This window comes from Rhinoderma darwinii, unplaced genomic scaffold (genome assembly GCF_050947455.1).
Source record: "Rhinoderma darwinii isolate aRhiDar2 unplaced genomic scaffold, aRhiDar2.hap1 Scaffold_1587, whole genome shotgun sequence".
NCBI classification, from domain to species: Eukaryota; Metazoa; Chordata; class Amphibia; order Anura; family Rhinodermatidae; genus Rhinoderma; species Rhinoderma darwinii.
In genome coordinates, this window is record NW_027461990.1 from 182,512 (window position 1) to 200,000 (window position 17,489).

A 17,489-nucleotide genomic window follows, 5' to 3' on the forward strand; every position below is an offset into this window, starting at 1 on the left:
GGTATATTCTGTATATAATTATATATGTACAGCTGGTATAAGTTATATATCTTCTTGTATATAGTGATATGGAGCATGCTGGTATAACCTGGGTATCTCCTGTATATAATTATATATGTACAGCTGGTATAAGTTATACATCTTCTTGTATATAGTGATATGGAGCATGCTGGTATAACCTGGGTATCTTCTGTATATAATTATATATGTACAGCTGGTATAAGTTATACATCTTCTTGTATATAGTGATATGGAGCATGCAGGTATAACCTGGGTATCTTCTGTATATAATTATATATGTACAGCTTGTATAAGTTATACATCTTCCTGTATATAGTGATATGGAGCATGCTGGTATAACCTGGGTATCTTCTGTATATAATTATATATGTACAGCTGGTATAAGTTATACATCTTCTTGTATATAGTGATATGGAGCATGCTGGTATAACCTGGGTATCTTCTGTATATAATTATATATGTACAGCTGGTATAAGTTATACATCTTCTTGTATATAGTGATATGGAGCATGCTGGTATAACCTGAGTATCTTCTGTATATAATTATATATGTACAGCTGGTATAAGTTATACATCTTCCTGTATATAGTGATATGGAGCATGCTGGTATAACCTGGGTATCTTCTGTATATAATTATATATATACAGCTGGTATAAGTTATACATCTTCCTGTATATAGTGATATGGAGCATGCTGGTATAACCTGGGTATCTTCTGTGTATAATTATATATGTACAGCTGGTATAAGTTATACATCTTCTTGTATATAGTGATATGGAGCATGCTGGTATGACCCGGGTATCTCCTGTATATAATTATATATGTACAGCTGGTATAAGTTATACATCTTCTTGTATATAGTGATATGGAGCATGCTGGTATAACCTGGGTATCTTCTGTATATAATTATATATGTACAGCTGGTATGCTATACATCTTCTTGTATATAGTGATATGGAGCATGCTGGTATAACATGGGTATCTTCTGTATATAATTATATATGTACGGCTGGTATAAGTTACACATCTTCTTGTATATAGTGATATGGAGCATGCTGGTATAACCTGGGTATCTTCTGTATATAATTATATATGTACAGCTGTTATAAGTTATACATCTTCCTGTATATAGTGATATGGAGCATGCTGGTATAACCTGGGTATCTTCTGTATATAATTATATATGTACAGCTGGTATAAGTTATACATATTCCTGTATATAGTGATATGGAGCATGCTGGTATAACCTGGGTATCTTCTGTATATAATTATATATGTACAGCTGGTATAAGTTATACATCTTCCTGTATATAGTGATATGGAGCACGCTGGTATGACCTGGGTATCTTATGTATATAATTATATATGTACAGCTGGTATAAGTTATACATCTTCCTGTATATAGTGATATGGAGCATGCTGGTATGACCTGGGTATCTCCTGTATATAATTATATATGTACAGCTGGTATAAGTTATACATCTTCTTGTATATAGTGATATGGAGCATGCTGGTATAACCTGGGTATCTCCTGTATATAATTATATATGTACAGCTGGTATAAGTTATACATCTTCTTGTATATAGTGATATGGAGCATGCTGGTATAACCTGGGTATCTCCTGTATATAATTATATATGTACAGCTGGTATAAGTTATACATCTTCTTGTATATAGTGATATGGAGCATGCTGGTATAACCTGGGCATCTTATGTATATAATTATATATGTACAGCTTGTATAAGTTATACATCTTCCTGTATATAGTGATATGGAGCATGCTGGTATGACCTGGGTATCTCCTGTATATAATTATATATGTACAGCTGGTATAAGTTATACATCTTCTTGTATATAGTGATATGGAGCGTGCTGGTATAACCTGGGTATCTCCTGTATATAATTATATATGTACAGCTGGTATAAGTTATACATCTTCTTGTATATAGTGATATGGAGCATGCTGGTATAACCCGGGTATCTTCTGTATATAATTATATATGTACAGCTGGTATAAGTCATACATCTTCTTGTATATAGTGATATGGAGCATGCTGGTATAACCTGGGTATCTTCTGTATATAATTATATATGTACAGCTGGTATAAGTTACACATCTTCTTGTATACAGTGATATGGAGCATGCTGGTATGACCTGGGTATCTTCTGTATATAATTATATATGTACAGCTGGTATAAGTTATACATCTTCTTGTATATAGTGATATGGAGCATGCTGGTATAACCTGGGCATCTCCTGTATATAATTATATATGTACAGCTGGTATGTTATACATCTTCTTGTATATAGTGATATGGAGCATGCTGGTATAACCTGGGTATATTCTGTATATAATTATATATGTACAGCTGGTATAAGTTATACATCTTCTTGTATATAGTGATATGGAGCATGCCGGTATAACCTGGGTATCTTCTGTATATAATTATATATGTACAGCTGGTATAATTATACATCTTCTTGTATATAGTGATATGGAGCATGCTGGTATAACCTGGGTATCTTCTGGATATAATTATATATGTACAGCTGGTATAAGTTATATATCTTCCTGTATATAGTGATATGGAGCATGCTGGTATAACCCGGGTATCTTCTGTATATAATTATATATGTATAGCTGGTATAAGTTATACATCTTCCTGTATATAGTGATATGGAGCATGCTGGTATAACCTGGGTATCTTCTGTATATAATTATATATGTACAGCTGGTATAAGTTATACATCTTCCTGTATATAGTGATATGGAGCATGCTGGTATAACCTGGGTATCTACTGTATATAATTATATATGTACAGCTGGTATAAGTTATACATCTTCTTGTATATAGTGATATGGAGCATGCTGGTATAACCTGGGTATCTCCTGTATATAATTATATATGTACAGCTGGTATAAGTTATACATCTTCTTGTATATAGTGATATGGAGCATGCCGGTATAACCTGGGTATCTTCTGTATATAATTATATATGTACAGCTGGTATAAGTTATACATCTCCTTGTATATAGTGATATGGAGCATGCTGGTATAACCTGGGTATCTCCTGTATATAATTATATATGTACAGCTGGTATGAGTTATACATCTTCTGTATACAGTGATATGGAGCATGCTGGTATAACCTGGGTATCCTCTGTATATAATTATATATGTACAGCTGGTATAGGTTATACATCTTCCTGTATATAGTGATATGGAGCATGCTGGTATAACCTGGGTATATTCTGTATATAATTATATATGTACAGCTGGTATAAGTTATACATCTTCTGGTATATAGTGATATGGAGCATGCTGGTATAACCTGGGTATCTTCTGTATATAATTATATATGTACAGCTGGTATAAGTTATACATCTCCTTGTATATAGTGATATGGAGCATGCTGGTATAACCTGGGTATCTCCTGTATATAATTATATATGTACAGCTGGTATGAGTTATACATCTTCTGTATACAGTGATATGGAGCATGCTGGTATAACCTGGGTATCTCCTGTGTATAATTATATATGTACAGCTGGTATAAGTTATACATCTTCTTGTATATAGTGATATGGAGCATGCTGGTATAACCTGGGTATCTCCTGTATATAATTATATATGTACAGCTGGTATAAGTTATACATCTTCTTGTATATAGTGATATGGAGCATGCTGGTATAACCTGGGTATATTCTGTATATAATTATATATGTACAGCTGGTATAAGTTATACATCTTCTTGTATATAGTGATATGGAGCATGCCGGTATAACCTGGGTATCTTCTGTATATAATTATATATGTACAGCTGGTATAAGTTATACATCTTCTTGTATATAGTGATATGGAGCATGCTGGTATAACCTGGGTATCTTCTGTATATAATTATATATGTACAGCTGGTATAAGTTATACATCTCCTTGTATATAGTGATATGGAGCATGCTGGTATAACCTGGGTATCTTCTGTATATAATTATATATGTACAGCTGGTATATGTTCTACATCTTCCTGTATATAGTGATATGGAGCATGCTGGTATAACCTGGGTATCTTCTGTATATAATTATATATGTACAGCTGGTATAAGTTATACATCTTCTTGTATATATAGTGATATGGAGCATGCTGGTATAACCTGGGTATCTTCTGTATATAATTATATATGTACAGCTGGTATAAGTTATACATCTTCTTGTATATATAGTGATATGGAGCATGCTGGTATAACCTGGGTATCTTCTGTATATAATTATATATGTACAGCTGGTATAAATTATACATCTTCTTGTATATAGTGATATGGAGCATGCTGGTATAACCTGGGTATAGACTGTGTATAATTATATATGTACAGCTGGTATAAGTTATACATCTTCTTGTATATAGTGATATGGCGCATGCTGGTATAACCTGGGTATTTTCTGTATATAATTATATATGTACAGCGGGTATAAGTTATACATCTTCTTGTATATAGTGATATGGAGCATGCTGGTATAACCTGGGCATCTTCTGTATATAATTATATATGTACAGCTGGTATAAGTTATACATCTCCTTGTATATAGTGATATGGAGCATGCTGGTATAACCTGGGTATCTTCTGTATATAATTATATATGTACAGCTGGTATAAGTTATGCATCTTCTTGTATATAGTGATATGGAGCATGCTGGTATAACCTGGGTATCTTCTGTATATAATTATATATGTACAGCTGGTATAAGTTACACATCTTCTTGTATATAGTGATATGGAGCATGCTGGTATAACCTGGGTATCTTCTGTATATAATTATATATGTACAGCTGGTATAAGTTATACATCTTCTTGTATATAGTGATATGGAGCATGCTGGTATAACCTGGGTATCTTCTGTATATAATTGTATATGTACAGCTGGTATAAGTTATACATCTTCTTGTATATAGTGATATGGAGCATGCTGGTATAACCTGGGTATCTTCGGTATATAATTATATGTGTACAGCTGGTATAAGTTATACATCTTCTTGTATATAGTGATATGGAGCATGCTGGTATAACCTGGGTATCTCCTGTATATAATTATATATGTACAGCTGGTATAAGTTATACATCTTCTTGTATATAGTGATATGGAGCATGCTGGTATAACCTGGGTATATTCTGTATATAATTATATATGTACAGCTGGTATAAGTTATACATCTTCCTGTATATAGTGATATGGAGCATGCTGGTATAACCTGGGTATCTCCTGTATATAATTATATATGTACAGCTGGTATAAGTTATACATCTTCTTGTATATAGTGATATGGAGCATGCTGGCATAACCTGGGTATCTTCTGTATATAATTGTATATGTACAGCTGGTATAAGTTATACATCTTCTTGTATATAGTGATATGGAGCATGTTGATATAACCTGGGTATCTTCTGTATATAATTATATATGTACAGCTGGTATAAGTTATACATCTTCTTGTATATAGTGATATGGAGCATGCTGGTATAACCTGGGTATCCTCTGTATATAATTATATATGTACGGCTGGTATAAGTTACACATCTATTTATTAACCCTTATATACACGGTGGAGGTTGGGTGGGGGTGTATGGAGTGGGTTCCGGCTGACCCTGTTTTATAGAGCGAGGGTTTGGCGGATGGATCTTACAGTCGGCAGTTAAGTATAAGAAGCAGGAAGTGGCTTGTTTAACCCCTTAGATGCCGCGTCAGCTGTTATAACACGGGGTTCTGATTGTCGTGCTGGCCGCCCTGGGGGTGTAATGGAGGCGGTCAGGTCAGCCATGTCAGCACAGCCACTAGGACTCGCGATGTACGGCAACGCATTATAACATGTAAGTGATCGAGCGATCGCCGGTTCAAGTCCTCCGGGAAGACAAGTCAAAAAATAGTTCAATAAAGTTAATTTAATATATAAAAAATATTATTTCATGTTCAAAAAATCTCCTATTTCCATTTCCCCCCAAAAGCAACGTAAAAAATATAATGACAGATCTGTTATTGCCGTGTCCGTAAAAGTCGGAACTATCAGACGACGCCATCGTTTAACCCTCATGGTGAACGCAGGAAAAAAATGATTAAAACCCCAGAACTGCTGTTTATTGGTCCTCATTTCCCTCCCAAAAAGTGATGAAAATGTCTCATGTAGCCGAAAATGGAGACGACCGCTCGTCCCGCAAAAAAGGAGCCCTCAGACCGCTCAATCAACGGAAACATAAAAAATTCCTGGCTCTCAGAATGTGGCGACAAAACATCGACCTCATCGGATCGTCCCGCAGAATAAAGACGAGCGACATGGTGACCGCCGGCAAAGTAAGAACGCACGAAAAATGGAGGAATCGCCGGTTTTACCATTTCACCCCACAAATCATTGTTTGCCCGTTTCCTAGGACATTATATGGGCCAATAAATGGTTCAGTGAAAAACGACAACTCGCCCTGCAAAAATCACGCCCTGTGTGCGGCGCGAGGGGTTAATGACGAGATCTGGGATGAGGATCGCTGCTGGAATGTCCCCATCTCTATATGATAATTCCTGAGACATTGTGGCGGTAGTTGTGTCCGCTGGGAGTAGTGGGAGCCTCATGTTCTCCCCCTTCCACCTCTTGTTCCCGGGGGCCGCGCTCAGTGTTTATTATTTGCTTTCTGCAGAACATCTGCCTCGTCCAGCGACGTCCGGGGGTCGTTCTGCGCCTTGTGTGGGAAATCAGCGTCTCCTGCCGCGTGCGATGAGCCGGGAGTTCTCGTGGGTCGGCCGCACTGACACGACCTGTTCTAGAAGTTACCGCTCCCCGTAAGTCTGAAGCCCAGAAACGCAGCAATCGTCGTGCGGCGCCACCTGTAGACGCGGAACTTCACGTTATCGTCAGGTCCTCCACTGCGGACTGCAGGGAAATGCGCGCTGTCCCCTCAATGTTACTATGGGGGGCGCTCTAGATCCTGGTCTGATGTAGGGGGTCACGATCCTAGAAGTGCAGCAATCCACGAATTCCCTTCCCATCCGTTATGCTGTAACACGGGACGTTCAGGACTCTAGGACAGCTGTGTGGCCCCCTCTATGACAGGGGCAGAGGGCAACATTGTACCACCCAAGAGCCGCAATAAAACAGATATGGGTATTGACATGGGTCACATCCACGGCATATAGACCAGGCGCACGTCGGATAAGTGGCGGTTTCTTATCTGGAAGGAATAGGGGGCGGGGCCCAGAGTGCGTGATGGTGTAAACAATTAAACCGCTCCTGTAATGAAGAGCCGCCCTCGTGTGAATGACCCCCACCGTCACGCCCTCTGGCCAGTATTACGGGCGATTTTGGGATATAGATTAGAAATGTTATTGAATTACTGCGCCCGTCATATGACCCGAGGAGTGAACCTGGTCAATAAGGCAGCAGCGGGGGGAAGAAACGGGAGCGGCGGCCACCTCCTTGGGTTATGGGGTCAGGCTGGACCCCTGTGCTATTGGTGGAGCGAGGCAGCATTGCTGGCAGTAGTCCCGGCAGAAGTCCCGCTCATTTCCACACCCATCCCTGCCCTGGGATTTATTCTTCCGCTGATCAGTAGATTGGGGGCCCTCCAGAGCTTCACAACTCCTTATAAACTACAATGGAGAGAATAACACTTATGGGGGTCCCGGAGAAGGCTGGGGGCCGCACAGGACAGGTTTGTGGATGATACAAATTACCAGCTGAAACGCGCACAGGGACTCAGATCTTTTATTGCTCCTGTAACTTCTGGGACTGAAAATCTGGCCCCTCAAACTGTTCAGAGGGCAACAACGGATCGCACGGACCTCAGGTGGAGCCAGGGCGGAGATCTGTGTTCCACTTATAATGTCTAGAGCAGATATCTGTGTTCTTCTAGTTAGGTCTGGAGCAGAGATCTGTGCTTTTCTAGTTAGGTCTGGAGCAGAGATCTGTTCTTCTAGTTAGGTCTGTTCTTCTAGTTAGGTCTGGAGCAGAGATCTGTGTTCTTCTAGTTAGGTCTGGAGCAGAGATCTGTGTTCTTCTAGTTAGGTCTGGAGCAGAGATCTGTGCTTTTCTAGTTAGGTCTGGAGCAGAGATCTGTTCTTCTAGTTAGGTCTGTTCTTCTAGTTAGGTCTGGAGCAGAGATCTGGGTTCTTCTAGTTAGGTCTGGAGCAGAGATCTGTGCTTTTCTAGTTAGGTCTGGAGCAGAGATCTGTGTTCTTCTAGTTATGTCTGGAGCAGAGATCTGTTCTTCTAGTTAGGTCTGTTCTTCTAGTTTAGGTCTGGAGCAGAGATCTGTGTTCTTCTAGTTAGGTCTGAGATCTCTGTTCTTCTGGCAATTTCTCTACTTTAAAATAATGTCCTACAAAAAAAAAAAGAGAAAAAGACACAGAAGCCGATGAGAATTGCATATAGCTGCATCATAAGGCCTATAGGTCGGTATTAGGATATGTTCACACGGGCTATTTTCAGCCATTTTTTAAACGTCCCGAAAAACGGCTGAAAAATCGGTAGCAGAACGCCTACAAACATCTGCCCATTGATTTCAATGGGAAATACGGCGTTCTGTTCCGAGAGGGCGTTTTTTTAATGCCTCATTTTCAAAAAACGGCGTGTAAATAGACACCACGTAAAAAGAAGTGCATGTCACTTCTTGATCTGTTTTCCATTGAATAGAAAAACAGCTCCAAAAACGGCCGTAAAAAAAAGCAGCGAAAAACAGTCATTTTATTAAAACACGGCTGAAAATCAGGAGCTATTTTCCCTTAAACTGTGTGAACATAGCCTTAGTCCAAAAATAACACAATACCTGCACAACAGGTACACACATCAATGTATCCGAGCAGTATATAGAGGATCACATACAGCGTGACGCGTTTCACGTCTACACAATGTATCCGAGCAGTATATAGAGGATCACATACATCGTGACGCGTTTCATGTCTACACGCAATGTATCTGAGCAGTATACGGAGGAGTACAGAGCGTGATGCGTTTCATGTCTATACACAATGTATCTGAGCAGTATACAGAGGAGCACATAGAGCGTGACGCGTTTCATGCCTACACAATGTATCTGAGCAGTATACAGAGGAGCACATACAGCGTGACGCGTTTCATGTCTACACGCAATGTATCTGAGCAGTATACGGAGGAATACAGAGCGTGATGCGTTTCATGTCTATACACAATGTATCTGAGCAGTATACAGAGGAGCACATAGAGCGTGACGCGTTTCATGCCTACACAATGTATCTGAGCAGTATACAGAGGAGCACATACAGCGTGACGCGTTTCATGTCTACACGCAATGTATCTGAGCAGTATACGGAGTACAGAGCGTGATGCGTTTCATGTCTATACACAATGTATCTGAGCAGTATACAGAGGATCACATACAGCGTGACGCGTTTCACGTCTACACAATGTATCCGAGCAGTATATAGAGGATCACATACATCGTGACGCGTTTCATGTCTACACGCAATGTATCTGAGCAGTATACGGAGGAGTACAGAGCGTGATGCGTTTCATGTCTATACACAATGTATCTGAGCAGTATACAGAGGAGCACATAGAGCGTGACGCGTTTCATGCCTACACAATGTATCTGAGCAGTATACAGAGGAGCACATACAGCGTGACGCGTTTCATGTCTATACACAATGTATCTGAGCAGTATACAGAGGAGCACATACAGCGTGACGCGTTTCATGCCTACACAATGTATCTGAGCAGTATACAGAGGAGCACATACAGCGTGACGCGTTTCATGTCTATACACAATGTATCTGAGCAGTATAGAGGAGCACATACAGCGTGACGCGTTTCATGCCTACACAATGTATCTCAGCAGTATATAGAGGATCACATACAGCGTGACGTGTTTCATGTCTACACGCAATGTATCTGAGCAGTATAGGGAGGAGCACATACAGCGTGACGCGTTTCATGTCTATACACAATGTATCTGAGCAGTATACAGAGGAGCACATACAGCGTGACGCGTTTCATGGCTACACAATGTATCTGAGCAGTATACAGAGGAGCACATACAGCGTGACGCGTTTCATGGCTACACAATGTATCTGAGCAGTGTACAGAGGAGCACATACAGCGTGACGCCTTTCATGTCTACACGCAATGTATCTGAGCAGTATAGAGGAGCACATACAGCGTGACGCGTTTCATGTCTACACACAATGTATCTGAGCAGTATACGGAGGAATACAGAGCGTGACGCGTTTCAGGTCTATACACAATGTATCTGAGCAGTATACAGAGGAGCACATACACGTACGGCAGAGAATATACACAGAGCGGAGGGGTAAATCGTGCATTAGTCAGTTCTTTGGACGACTGAACTTATGATAGATTTGTGTCTAGGGGTCTGTGGGAAGGGGTTAATGGTTCCCAGCTGCGGCAGGACAACAGAAATGAGAAAATAAATATATTAAGGATTTTGATGGAATATTTTGTGATTTGTGGGTAAAATTATATATTTCCAGCCCTTGAACGGATTATATGGGGTAAATCCCGCACTCCCTAGGAACACGCCAGATTCTTAATTTCTCCCATGATTCTCGGCACGGAGTAAGGACCGGCCCTGCCCTGGCGACTTGTGAGCAGAGTCACTCCGACTGCTTGGCTGGTATAAGGCCCCGGCACGGACTGCGGCCATCTCTGTCCACGCAGATCACCGTCAGGACCGCACAGGGGTGGAGCGGGACAGGCTCCTGTAGGCCGGCACCAGCATTTAGATGAAATTTGGGTATAAAGTCCTGGGATAAGGGGGCGGCGGGAGCTGCACGGAACTTTATACAGAAACTCCACACCAGGGCGTTCAGATACACAAGGGCGAGCGCGGAGAGAGGAAGCATCGGTATATAACCCTGCCCCAGCATCCATCTCATATCCCAAGGACCGCAGAGTGGCCCCAGGGTGTCACCCGCTATGTTCTACGTCACTGTGGCTTTTCTTGGCAGTTTCTGGTGGCGTCTGGTCTCGTGAAGCTTCGCCTTTTAATAGTCCGAGTAGCTGCTGCCCCATGTCTGGAGCGGATTCTCATATAAGACTATGGCCGGCAGGGTTCCCCCGCAGTGTGAGATACATCATGAGGGGGACGCCGCAGTGTGAGATACATCATGAGGGGGACGCCGCAGTGTGAGATACATCATGAGGGGGACGCCGCAGTGTGAGATACATCATGAGGGGGACGCCAGCTTCCCCCGTATAACGGCTCAGCGCTCCTTCCTGTATAACGGCTCAGCGCTCCTTCCTGTATAACGGCTCAGCGCTCCTTCCCGTATAACGGCTCAGCGCTCCTTCCCGTATAACGGCTCAGCGCTCCGTCCCGTATAACGGCTCAGCGCTCCTTCCCGTATAACGGCTCAGCGCTCCTTCCTGTATAACGGCTCAGCGCTCCTTCCTGTATAACGGCTCAGCGCTCCTTCCTGTATAACGGCTCAGCGCTCCGTCCCGTATAACGGCTCAGCGCTCCTTCCTGTATAACGGCTCAGCGCTCCTTCCCGTATAACGGCTCAGCGCTCCGTCCCGTATAACGGCTCAGCGCTCCTTCCCGTATAACGGCTCAGCGCTCCTTCCTGTATAACGGCTCAGCGCTCCGTCCTGTATAACGGCTCAGTGCGATTCCCTGTACAACAGGCCACTTTTACAATAAGTTATTGTGGACGTGGTGCCCTCTGGTGGCTCGTTCCTGGTGCTGCAGTTCTGATGGACGGTCCGGATTCCTCTATTTACTTGTCCTCGCAATGAATTTGTAGATAACCCCCCCTCCCCCGGCCTCTAGCGCACGTAGCTCGCTCTTCTTTCCGGATGGAGCAGCTGCGGCGCCGTCTCCTCTGTTGATGTTCTGCACGGACTGAGTTTTCCATCAGATTCTGTAACTTTCCCCGTGTTCGCCAGAGACGATATATTCGGGGAGGGAATACGCGACGTCATAACACAGTAACGACTATTCACTGTACGGCGGATCCACTAACTCCGCACACAATGCGCCATTTTCTAACATTAACCCTTCAATGGCCCTTTAGTCTGTACATGAATCAGATGTGGGGGTGGGGCGATTATTACAGGACAACTACAGCCGTCCAGAGAAGCGTCCGCAGCGTCACACGACAGAGAATCACGCGTCACCTGACCGGTCCTGGCGCTGCAGCAGGAAGCCTCGTCTATACGCAGAGTAATTGTTTCCAAACTCCTCGATGGCATCGGGTGCGCTGAACGAGAGAACGCGGCGAGGTCAAGGGTGACGCATTTATAACCATTGTCAACAGGAGATGAAAGCGCCAAACCGGGAATACTGGGAAGGATACGCAGATGGAGCGACCTGTAGTTTCCCCTGCAGGACATGCATCTAATGTGATGTGCGCGGCTGCATTTGGGACACCAGAAACTTTCAGCCGGACGTGACCGATCAGGGACACAAGAAATCAGAATGTAACGAATGCCAATCATGCAATTCACGACTATCCGCCGCCGCCGGCCCAAACACGACACCGATATCGAGACCGTAGTCAGACGTCGGCCATCGCAAACCATCCGAAAATGACGGTCAGCTGATGTTTAAAATGAGGCACGTGAATGGCGGACATGGAGGATGCTGGGAGACGGCACTGCGGGGGTAGGGCAACATTTTCCTACGTGTGGCTGGATCCTTTCCACAGAATGTTCTGGAAGCGTCTCTGTCCTCTGCTTTACATCATATACTCCAGTTACACCCAGAGCTGCAGTCACAATTCTCCAGGCTACCACAGAGCAGTGCATTGTAGGACTTTAAAGGCGGTATCCAGGATTTATGGCGTACGATCAGCTTGATCTGTGGGGTTCCGACTCCCCGCCGATCAGCAGAATGAAGGAGCGCCCCCTGCATTGCACATAGGAGTGTGGGGGTGTCTGGCCCTGCAGTACCAGGAACGAGCCGCTGTGTGTGTGGGGGACGTGGCGCTCGCCGCTGATCGGACATTCGGGGTGAAGCTTTTATGTCATCGCTGCCTAATAACAAGTTCCACAACTTTCTCGTTCCGCACCATAAAGTCTTTACCCCCCAAACGGAATGATTATTATTATACAATGCAGCTTCTACGTATCCCGCCCTGTCTGAGCACATTCCGTCAGTCCAGCGTCTGATTCACGGGATCCAGAGAATATCGATCACATGATCTAAGCCATGAACTGACGGCGCGGCGTCCACACATCAGGATACGTGGAAGTTGCATCGTAAAAAGTAGGTAAAACAAAGTCACATTTGAAAGTTTTCTAAAAATACATAAAACATAACTTTACTAAAAAACAAACCTCTGTTTGCTGTCAGTGAATGAGAACACTTCCAGCCTGGACTGACACACTGGGGCAGAGTTACCAGGCTGTGTAAGATTTAGACAGTGTAAACAGACCAGGCAATCAGAAATTGCACCAAACTGACCAGTATTGCCCGCCGGATGATAATTTGGCGCGCCCCGCTTCCCCTCTTTACACCATTTATAAGTCGGCTTCATTTACACGTTTTTACTGCCCAAATTTTGGTGCATTTTTGGCCACGGAGTCACATTTTAAACCACGTCCATTCCTCGCTAAGCCACGCCCCCTTGTCTAGCGGGTCACATAATTGGGGCGCACGGCCTGTACAGCAGAACTTCAATAGTAAATCCGACCCATTGTAGCAAACACCCAGAGATTTGTGGAGAACGTTGTCTAGACTGATACAATTATATCCACTTCTCAGCTGTGTGAGCAGGACAAAGAGTTTTCATTCACTGACCGCAAACAGATATTGAAAATGGAGAGAATTAGAAAGTTGTAGAATTTACAATTTATCCAAAGATTAAGTTTATTTATATTCAACCAAAAAACCCCTTCAAGTTGCGGAGTTGTATCCATGACAGAGTGTGAATAGTAGCAAACCGAAGGATTGTGAGGGCAGCTCTGGATGTGACTGGAGTATAAGACCTGATGTAAGGGCAGTATTGTGACTGCAGCTCTGGATGTGACTGGAGTATAAGACCTGATGTATGGGCAGTATTGTGACTGCAGCTCTGGATGTGACTGGAGTAAAAGACCTGATGTATGGGCAGTATTGTGACTGCAGCTCTGGATGTGACTGGAGTATAAAACATGATGTAGGGGCAGTATTGTGACTGCAGCTCTGGATGTGACAGGAGTATAAGACCTGATGTAGGGGCAGTATTCTGACTGCAGCTCTGGATGTGACTGGAGTATATGACATGATGTAGGGACAGCATTGTTACTGCAGCTCTGGATGTGACAGGAGTATAAGACGTGATGTAGGGACAGTATTGTGACTGCAGCTCTGGATGCGATTGGAGTATATGACATGATGTATGGGCAGTATTGTGACTGCAGCTCTGGATGTGACTGGAGTATAAAACATGATGTAGGGGCAGTATTGCGACTGCAGCTCTGGATGTGACTGGAGTATGAGGGTATGTTCACACGGCAGCTTGAACAGACAAACGTCAGCCCATTGCTTTCAAGCCGTAATTTGGCCGTGTGAACATACCCTAAGACATGATGCAGGGGCAGTATTGTTACTGAAGCTCTGGATGTGACAGGAGTATATGACATGATGCAGGGGCAGTATTGTTACTGAAGCTCTGGATGTGACTGGAGTATAATACGTGATGTAGGGACAGTATTGTGACTGCAGCTCTGGATGTGATTGGAGTATAATACGTGATGTAGGGACAGTATTGTGACTGCAGCTCTGGATGCGATTGGAGTATATGACGATGTAGGGACAGTATTGTTACTGCAGCTCTGGATGTGACTGGAGTATATGACATGATGTAGGGACAGCATTGTTACTGCAGCTCTGGATGTGACAGGAGTATAAGACCTGATGTAGGGGCAGTATTGTGACTGCAGCTCTGGATGTGACTGGAGTATATGACATGATGTAGGGACAGCATTGTTACTGCAGCTCTGGATGTGACAGGAGTATAAGACGTGATGTAGGGACAGTATTGTGACTGCAGCTCTGGATGCGATTGGAGTATATGACATGATGTATGGGCAGTATTGTGACTGCAGCTCTGGATGTGACTGGAGTATAAAACATGATGTAGGGGCAGTATTGCGACTGCAGCTCTGGATGTGACTGGAGTATGAGGGTATGTTCACACGGCAGCTTGAACAGACAAACGTCAGCCCATTGCTTTCAAGCCGTAATTTCGGACGTAATTCCAGGCGTAAAACGCCCGAATTACGTCCGTAATTTGGCCGTGTGAACATACCCTAAGACATGATGCAGGGGCAGTATTGTTACTGAAGCTCTGGATGTGACAGGAGTATATGACATGATGCAGGGGCAGTATTGTGACTGCAGCTCTGGATGTGACAGGAGTATAAGACGTGATGTAGGGACAGTATTGTGACTGCAGCTCTTGATGTGATTGGAGTATATGACGTGATGTAGGGGTAGCATTGTTACTGCAGCTCTGGATGTGAAAGGAGTATAAGACGTGATGTAGGGACAGTATTGTGACTGCAGCTCTGGATGTGATTGGAGTATATGACGTGATGTAGGGACAGTATTGTGACTGCAGCTCTGGATGCGATTGGAGTATATGACGTGATGTAGGGACAGCATTGTTACTGCAGCTCTGGATGTGACAGGAGTATAAGACGTGATGTAGGGACAGTATTGTGACTGCAGCTCTTGATGTGATTGGAGTATATGACGTGATGTAGGGGTAGCATTGTTACTGCAGCTCTGGATGTGAAAGGAGTATAAGACGTGATGTAGGGGCAGCATTGTTACTGCAGCTCTGGATGTGACAGGAGTATACGACGTGATGTAGGGACAGTATTGTGACTGCAGCTCTGGATGTGATTGGAGTATATGACGTGATGTAGGGGTAGCATTGTTACTGCAGCTCTGGATGTGACAGGAGTGTAATACGTGATGTAGGGACAGTATTGTGACTGCAGCTCTGGATGTGACAGGAGTATAATACGTGATGTAGGGACAGTATTGTTACTAAAGCTCTGGATGTGATTGGAGTATATGACGTGATGTAGGGACAGTATTGTGACTGCAGCTCTGGATGCGATTGGAGTATATGACATGATGTAGGGACAGCATTGTTACTGCAGCTCTGGATGTGACAGGAGTATAAGACGTGATGTAGGGGCAGCATTGTTACTGCAGCTCTGGATGTGACAGGAGTGTAATACGTGATGTAGGGACAGTATTGTGACTGCAGCTCTGGATGTGACAGGAGTATAATACGTGATGTAGGGACAGTATTGTTACTAAAGCTCTGGATGTGATTGGAGTATATGACGTGATGTAGGGACAGTATTGTGACTGCAGCTCTGGATGCGATTGGAGTATATGACATGATGTAGGGACAGCATTGTTACTGCAGCTCTGGATGTGACAGGAGTATAAGACGTGATGTAGGGACAGTATTGTGACTGCAGCTCTGGATGTGATTGGAGTATATGACATGATGTAGGGACAGTATTGTTACTGAAGCTCTGGATGTGATTGGAGTATATGACATGATGTAGGGACAGCATTGTTACTGCAGCTCTGGATGTGACAGGAGTATAAGACGTGATGTAGGGACAGTATTGTGACTGCAGCTCTGGATGTGATTGGAGTATATGACGTGATGTAGGGACAGTATTGTTACTGAAGCTCTGGATGTGATTGGAGTATATGACATGATGTAGGGACAGCATTGTTACTGCAGCTCTGGATGTGACAGGAGTATAAGACGTGATGTAGGGGCAGTATTGTGACTGCAGCTCTGGATGTGACAGGAGTATAAGACGTGATGTAGGGACAGCATTGTTACTGCAGCTCTGGATGTGACAGGAGTATATGACATGATGTAGGGACAGCATTGTTACTGCAGCTCTGGATGTGACAGGAGTATAAGACGTGATGTAGGGACAGTATTGTTACTGAAGCTCTGGATGTGATTGGAGTATATGACATGATGTAGGGACAGCATTGTTACTGCAGCTCTGGATGTGACAGGAGTATAAGACGTGATGTAGGGGCAGTATTGTGACTGCAGCTCTGGATGTGACAGGAGTATAAGACGTGATGTAGGGACAGCATTGTTACTGCAGCTCTGGATGTGACAGGAGTATAAGACGTGATGTAGGGACAGTATTGTTACTGAAGCTCTGGATGTGACAGGAGTATAAGACGTGATGTAGGGACAGTATTGTTACTGAAGCTCTGGATGTGATTGGAGTATAAGACGTGATGTAGGGACAGTATTGTGACTGCAGCTCTGGATGTGACAGGAGTATAAGACGTGATGTAGGGACAGCATTGTTACTGAAGCTCTGGATGTGATTGGAGTATATGACGTGATGTAGGGACAGCATTGTTACTGAAGCTCTGGATGTGATTGGAGTATAAGACGTGATGTAGGGACAGCATTGTTACTGAAGCTCTGGATGTGATTGG

At 43.3% G+C, this 17,489-nt stretch overlaps 1 protein-coding gene across 6 annotated transcripts in view; it reads right to left on the reverse strand.

The window, feature by feature from the left end:
* Positions 1 to 7,752: 7,752 nt before the first annotated feature.
* The window catches only part of LOC142699465 (harmonin-like), a 93,271-nt gene continuing 83,534 nt past the window's right edge, over positions 7,753 to 17,489 (reverse strand). For all 6 annotated transcript variants that reach the window (XM_075848060.1, XM_075848059.1, XM_075848063.1 and 3 more), the window contains one exon: positions 7,753 to 8,381. In XM_075848060.1, coding sequence (XP_075704175.1) covers positions 8,364 to 8,381 — 18 coding nt within the window. In that variant the 3' untranslated portion in view covers positions 7,753 to 8,363. The remainder of the gene's footprint in view (positions 8,382 to 17,489) is intronic.